Consider the following 7,984-nt stretch of genomic DNA (forward strand, 5'->3'; position numbering starts at 1 on the left):
CAATACAATAATGGAATATCAACCCTATTAAATACAAAGTAAACAAATGTTCGGGAATGGATGTGCTGGCATGAAGGGCCACATTTGAGAGCTCTATTCATATCCTGAAGTACGTGTTTGTTGATTTTTCTCGGTCTCCTTTACGCGCGCATGCATTTGCGTTTAAGATGAAGGTACTGCTAATATATTCAGTGTGCAGTGGTGATAATCACGTGCTTTTCTATTTGCGGTTGTTTACGTCTCCTGTCATGTTTTTGCTCATGCACTAATGGTAACAGCAAACAAACTACGGTTGAATAGCATTTTCATTACTGTTGGATTTTATCATTCATCATTTTGTTAAAAAATAAGCATTTCGCTTGAGTCTGTACATTTGTTTGACAAAACGCCTTTATCCGAAACTAAAATTATTGACTGACCTTGTCTCCATAACAACCCTTACACTTCCGCTGTCTGCTTGGAAGTTAATCACAAGAGGGCCGCTGGTATTTTGGAAGCACACAATGGAACAGGTAATACAAAAATACGCGTTCTTTTATTGATTGTTGATGAAAGGAATAGTAAATGCTGTGTTTAGAAGACCCACTGAAAAGAACAGAAAGTTGTGTTCAGGGCACCTCACAATTATTTGAAATGTTTTTAGGCAAAAGTTAAAGTTCGGTGGATATCTACCATGCTAACTTAAAGGTTGTCGTAAAAGGCCCCATTTCCCTTGAGAAGGTGACGTTTTCCTGACATTTTCTTTTTAAATTAGGAGATCTTAGCTTTGATACTGACTTCATCACAAGTTGAAGACCAGCATAATGAAGTCAGTGTGAATAATATTTTTTGACTGTCAGATTATTATGAGATAACAAGACATTCAAAGATGAAAATTTGTAAAGGGCACTGTAATACTAACCTAAGGAAAAATTCATTTAGCTAATAGAATTGAACAGATATGGAATGCAGTACCTATTGAAACTAAACTTGCACAAAATACTAATGTGTTAAAGAATCTCCTTGACATGACCATCAATTTAAAAGAAAAATTTATTGACTTTGATGAATGAATTAAAGTAAATGGAAATGTATGTGTATCCCACAAATAAAAGGAGACAGATATTGAAGAGGACATAAAAAGGCCGTGAGGCCTAGGCAGTCAAATTGCCAGTCCCTACACTACTACTACTACTACTATAAAATACCAGGAGACCAAAAGCATTGATGAGTTCTGAAGAAAACTGCTTAAAAACTGATTCATGATTTGTGGTGTGTATGTGTGTGTGTGTGTTGGGGGGTGGGGAGGGTGTGTGTGTATTTTTTGTATCATTGCCTGGGTCATCAGCTAGATATGACTGTATGTCACAAATGTCCCAGCAAGAACTGGGGTCACATTAATTGCTGACTTGTATTTTAGGGTATCTTGTTGACAACTCTATATCTCAAAGAATGATGTCAATTAACATTTCAGTTTTTGTTTATAATTTGATGATAGTGTTGAATTATATTACCCAAACAAAAATTATTCCAATCAGTAGTTTCAAAACAAAGGCACATGCATGTATGCAACTCTGTGTGTGTGTGTGTGTGTGTGTGTGTGTCGTTGTGTGTGTGTGTGTGTGTGTGTGTGTGTGTGTGTGTGCACTGTGTGTGTGTCTTTGTGTGTGTGTGTGTGTGCACAGGCATGTGTGTGTGTGTCTGTGTATGTGCATGTGCGTGCAACTCACACCCCCACTTCTGTAATTGTTTCTTCAACTTCCATAACTGCCAGAACCATTGAAAGGTTATGGAAACTGCGGATGGAACACGCTAAAACAGTTTCATCTTTGTCATGATCCATGAAAATGCCTGCTGAGCACATGAATTATTGGCGAAACAGCTGACAAGTAACTGCATGTGCACTTGGTTTTGCAGAACGCTTCAGAGCAAGAGATGGGACCTGGGGGAGTGCCCCGTGGGGCTCAGACTCACCAGTACTACCGCACAGAGGACATACCAGCTCGCTTTGACAATCCAGGTACTGTATAGTTTGTATTGTATTGTATTGTATTGTATTGTACTGTATTGTATTGCATTGTAGTATATTACTCTTTTGTTACAACAAATTTCTCTATGTGAAATTTGGGCTGCTCTCCACCACAGTGAGAGCTCCACCCTTTCTTTTTCTGCAAGTGCATTTGTCCTATCAAAGTGGATTTTTTGTCTTCAGAATTGAACAACCCTTTTGTTGGATCTTTTAAGTGCATTAAGTGCTTGCTGCAGATGGGACCTCAGTTTATCATCTCATCCAAATGACTAGCATCGAGATTTCTGCTCAAAGTCCAGTGGATGGGAAGGAAATACTGGTGAGTGTGGGATTCGAACCAGTGCACTCAGATACTCTTGCTTCCTATGCAGACACGTTACCACTTGGCCAAAACTCCACATTGATGAGATGTATTTGAGTTGAATTCCTATTTATTTATTTATTTATTGTCAATTGGTCTGTTGATTTGGATAGGTAGATGGGTGGGTTTTCAGTCACTAACCAGCAATCCAAGCATCACTCCACCAACCAGTCCTTCACCTATGTATTCCCACCATCCCATGACCCAGCCACCACTCACAAACCCACTTAACTAACTCCACGTTGATCAGCTGGTTGCATGTCCCTCAGCTCTCCCCATTTAAGTATGCATTCAGAAGTGTTCCCAGACCCTTGAAGAGCAGCTGAGAGAGAAAACTGCCAGGCCTTACACAACGGAAGAAAGAAATTTCAACAACCAAACAGACAATATACAAAATCATAGGAGAAAATATAAATGTAGCTTGGTCACACGTGCACACGCGTACACACACACACACACACACACACACACACACACACACACACACACACACGCTCACACACACACAAACAGCAACAACAATATAAATAAATAAATACACAACAACAACAACAACAACAACAACAACAGCTGGTGTCTTAACAAGGCCAGCAGTGTCAGGTGGTGAAAAATAAACAAATAAACAAAGGCAGATACTTTTACTCCTTAAAAGGAGGAAAGCTACAAAACTTTATGGCAATGCTGCTTTGTGCTTCCTATTAGCTTGCACTCGGACAAACGCATGGTCTGAACCACGAATCTTGTTTAGCGCAAGCTACCTTGGCAAAGTGATTTGCATTGTGGACTCTCTGTTGGGAGGACACTGGTTTAAATGGGATATATTATGAAAGAAAGAGTAGAATACATGGTGCCAAAACCTAAATGGATCTCCATAGCAACTCTGTCATTATTCTCATCAATACTCATCATCATCAAATATAGAAAACAAAATGTTCAAGATTCTTGGGCCATGTACAACAATACCCCCCCAACCCCTAACCCCCCAGAAAAAGAAAAAAAGGAAAACCTTTTCATCAGCTAACATGTTAATCTTTTATTTCTTACAACAACAACAACAACAACAAAAAAAAAAAAAAAAAAAAAAAAAGGAAAGAAAGAAAGTTTAATAATGCTTCTGCCGTGGTCTTGTCAAGGTTTATATGGAACAAAAATCATTATAACTGGCATATATAGTCATTCAGTGTGAGCATTATCCTTTTGATGGATACAGTGTGTATGGGACATAACAGGACAAGCTTTTGTACTGGTCAGTTTCGACGGGCGCAATAGCCGAGTGGTTAAAGCGTTGGACTTTCAATCTGAGGGTCCCGGGTTCGAATCACGGTAATGGCGCCTGGTGGGTAAAGGATGGAGATTTTTCCGATCTCCCAGTACAACACATGTGCAGACCTGCTTGTGCCTGAACCCCTTTCGTATGTATACACAAGCAGAAGATCCAATACGCACGTTAAAGATCCTTTAATCCATGTCAGCGTTCCGTGGATTATGGAAACAAGAACATACCCAGCATGCACACCCCGGAAAACGGGGTATGGCGGGGTAACAACGGTCATACACGTAAAAGCCCACCCGTTTAAAAACGAGTGAACGTGGGAGTTGCAGCCCGCGAACGAAGAAGAAGAAGAAGAAGAAGAAGTACCAGTTTCAGGATCAGCATGAGCATCAGCACACATTTGTGTTCCAGAGTGGTTTCAGGGTTACGGAGGAAAGAAGCAGCACCCCATGTACAGGACGTCGTCCTCGACGTACGGGGGCAAGTCTCCTTCGGTTCATACCATGCCCACACAGTTCTATGCCAGGTCGCAGAAATTCAGTGGGGTAGGTAGTATACAGCCGCGTGTGTGTGTTTGTGTGTGTGTGTGTGTGTGTGTGTGTGTGTGTGTGTGTGTGTGTTATTGACACATTTAGGTCCTGAAAGGGTTTTCCTTGTGCAAACGCCCAGTATTATATAGTGAATGCCCACTCCCACTTTGGGTTAAGAACTGTGCCTCGTGTAAAATACCTTGTAAACTCCCACCCCCTCTTTAGAAACAAAGGGTTATTATGAATCAGTGATAATTCTTTTTGCTCCTTGTGATCATGGTGCTTTACAAAGCAATGCAGCTTTAGTTCTAGAGATAAAGAAAAGAATACAAACACACAAAAAACAAATCCTAAGTCAAGTGTAATCAAGATGTCACTCCTGTCTTGTTTCAAATCAGAAGCAAACGTTTAGCTCTATCTCCAACACACACAAAAAAATTAATGAGCACACTCTGTGTGTGTGTGTGTGTGTGTGTGTGTGTGTGTGAGAGAGAGAGAGAGAGAGAGAGAGAGAGAGAGAGAGAGAGAGAGCGATAACAGAACTAAAAGAAATAAATAACGATGAATGCTTGAAGGAGACAGTCACACGGAGGAACGAAAGGGGAGATTTGTTCGGAAACACATCCATTTCACATTTGAGCAATTTCATATTGATATCACCATATTACCGAGAGGAGAGGTTTTTTTTTCAATTATTGCATATGATATAGCAAACAAACGCCCAGCCGGCACTGTTTGGTGAAACTAAGGAAGAGGGAATACGCTGCCGCGAAGGGTAAAATAGATGATATACCTATTATACGCCCCATCGGCCCACCTTTAAGGTGAAATTAGATTTTATGCAAAGAAGGGGGTGGGCACTTGCGGGGTATAGTCCTGCAGCACACACACACACACACACACACACACACACACACACACACACACACACATGTTCATATTCATTTATTTATTTATCTATTTATTTATTAATTTTTATATTTTATTTTCAGCATCTGGGATCTTGCGGAATGTACCGGAACTACTCTCTCAACACGGAGATGGACAAGAGCAAGGTGTAGCCTGTCGGAGCACCATGTGCAATAGAGCTTAAATCGAAAGTATTACGGCACAGTTTTGGTTTGTTTGTTTTTGTCAGTTTGCGCCACTGTTTGCGTCAGGGTTTTTTTGTTTGTGTGGCAGAAAACAGAAACAACAGCAAAGAACAACAACAGTAACAATAATAAGAGGATTCTCTTGAGTTCATCGGAAGTATAACGTCGCAGTTTTTTTTAACGACACTGCATGTCTACCATCAGGGTCAGGTTTGTGCGGATTACAAGTGAACAACGACAACAACCACAAAAGGGTGATCATTGTCACCTTTGGAGGATATAATTATAGTTTTTATTGATACACAAATGTAATTATTACCCACAAACGTGAGGTTTTAATGAGCATGGTCATTTAATAAATTGATGTTTTTTCTCGTTATTTGTGTTTTGTGTGTATTGACTTATTTTCGAGAAAGACGTGGAAATATTCTTTGTACAGTTTGTCCTTATCCTACATCTTTTTGTTTAACTGTTTTTGTTGCTTATTTATTCATATATTTCTTGACATGTAGATATACACCGTCGTATTTGTTGATCTTGTTATGAAGGAACATTAAGAAAACAAAGAAAGAAAATAGAAAAAAAGAAGAAGAGAAGACAACAACAACAAAGTGTTTAAAAGAGCGTATATAATAGACAGTATAATTTTTCCCCAGTCTTCATGTCTTTAGCGATGAAATTTTGACTCGGTCTCATGAGATATTGTGATCAGTTGAATGTGATGCTTAAGCTCTGGTCTACTGAGTACATTGCAGGGGTAGGCTAAGAAAGAAAGAAGAAAAAAAAAGACTCGACACAAGTGATGCAAGTGATCAGTTTTATTTGGAGACTGATTGGAATAAAGGCTTGCTTTCATGTTTTATAAATCACCCGATCTTTGTTCAGCGTGTTGGAGAATCAGATACACACACACGCGCGCGCGCGCGTAAACACACATACACACACGTGCGTGCGCATACACACACTCTCTATCAATGCGTGCATGTGCACACGCACGCATGCACAACCTGTCATCAAGCACCCGCATATGCGCGCGCAGCCCCCCCACACAAACACACATGTGCACACAATCTCCATGAATATATGCATCGCACGCACAGTCTCTCACTCCTATTCTCAGTGCTGAAGCACACACACACACACACACACACACACACACACACACACACAAACTCGCGAAACCGCCACTTTATACAGTGCATCCCTGTACAAGCCCTTGTTGTTGCTGCTGCTGCTGCTTCTACTGTTTCTGCAACTCCTTCGTTTTCCCCGTTGCTGCTACTTCTATTGTTGCTGCTACATCTACCGCTGCTGTTATCGGTGCTACTTCAGCTTCTATTTTTGTGCATTCGCTGGGTCTCCTGCAGCTGCTGCTTCCACTCTGGCTGCTGCCACTGCAGTTGGTTCATTGCTTCAGGTCTGATTCCGTTTCTGCTGCCAGAACCACTCGACCTCTGTCACATACAATATAGTGACATAAAGCAAGTAGCATTACCGCAGTTCCGTATGAAAAGTAAATACATCATGATGATGGTGTGGGGTTTTTTTTTTGTTTGTGTGTGTGTGTGTGTGTGTGTGTGTGTGTGTGTGAATTTCTGCACTGTTTCCTTGGCATCACTCCCGCATCACTGGTCTCGAATCCCCCCTCTCTCCCTTTACACATCCATACACAGGCTCATCTTGCCATACAGACCCAGTGCCGGCAATCCGCGACAAGGAACGAGCAACGTTACGTCGCCGTACGCAAGGCTACACACCAGAGAAGTCCCGGCACCGCTCAGTGTTGAGTCGCTTGATCGGTGGTGGTCAGCAGTGGTGCCTGTTCTGATAAATACAGCATTCGTTGGACACAACCTACTAAGCACACCCCCATATTGATGACAACAATCGTTTAGTTGTGGAGCCAGACTGTGTGAGTTTTTCTTCCTCCTGGGGGGGTCGGCACATAATTATTGTCAATATGATTATGCCCGGTGTGACGCTCCAAAACGACTCCACATTGAAATTAATTGAGTTTTTTTCTGGAATAGGCTTGAAATGTTTCCAGCACAGTCAGCCTGGGACGACTCCAGCCCTTGTGATAAGACTGCCCTTCCTATAAGATTTATATATATATATATATATATATATATATATAAAGAAGTAAAATCAATCAAAAAGCATAACTTAATTTAATGTAGCGCTGGGGAAAAAAAACAGGGTGGAGTTAATTTTGGGCAGCTCCAAACACACTCCAGTCTTTGTCCCGATAGCACTCTATAGTCTGGGTTGGTATCCTTTAGACCGCAACAGTCATTCTCAAGGCTAACTCCACATAAACGCAAGTGGAGTGGATTCAGGACAAGCCTCTCCCCCCACCCCCGAACACCCCCCAAAAAAACAACAAAAAACAAAAACAAAAACAAAACAAAAAACTCCAGGGGTGGGTGTGGGGGGTCATTTGGGGGCATTAACGCTGGCCATGAAATAACTCCCGTGAAGTCTTTTAGGGACATGTGATGGATCATTCAGGTTCTATCTCAGATTGACCCCCCCCCCCCCCCCTTTGCAAAAGGCTTTTTCTTTCTTTACCCCCCAAAATGCGTGTTGTTGCTTAGTCATTGTATGAAAAGGGATATGGTTTGGGAGTTATCAGGGATCAGCCCAGAAAGACTCCATGAATATAAATGGCATCTTGCCTTGTAGGCCCAAATTGCCATGATACGCGATTTTCAAAAT

General features: G+C 41.3%; 1 protein-coding gene across 1 annotated transcript; it reads left to right on the forward strand.

Moving 5' to 3' along the window:
* Positions 1 to 313: 313 nt before the first annotated feature.
* Positions 314 to 6,130, forward strand: LOC143285129 (piercer of microtubule wall 1 protein-like). Its single transcript, XM_076592350.1, has 4 exons — positions 314 to 512; positions 1,897 to 1,999; positions 4,054 to 4,187; positions 5,165 to 6,130. The coding sequence occupies exons 1-4, from the start codon at positions 504 to 506 to the stop codon at positions 5,231 to 5,233; spliced, it is 315 nt and encodes a 104-aa protein (XP_076448465.1). The 5' UTR covers positions 314 to 503; the 3' UTR covers positions 5,234 to 6,130.
* The last annotated feature ends 1,854 nt before the right edge of the window (positions 6,131 to 7,984 follow it).

This window comes from Babylonia areolata, chromosome 8 (genome assembly GCF_041734735.1).
Source record: "Babylonia areolata isolate BAREFJ2019XMU chromosome 8, ASM4173473v1, whole genome shotgun sequence".
Taxonomy (NCBI): Eukaryota; Metazoa; Mollusca; class Gastropoda; order Neogastropoda; family Buccinidae; genus Babylonia; species Babylonia areolata.

Bases quoted from the DNA above. Each gene is read 5' to 3' on its own strand.
- LOC143285129 (XM_076592350.1), top strand. The intron at 2,000-4,053 runs GTACTGTATAGT...TTTGTGTTCCAG, and splicing joins AGCTCGCTTTGACAATCCAG to AGTGGTTTCAGGGTTACGGA. The intron at 4,188-5,164 runs GTAGGTAGTATA...TTTTATTTTCAG, and splicing joins GGTCGCAGAAATTCAGTGGG to CATCTGGGATCTTGCGGAAT.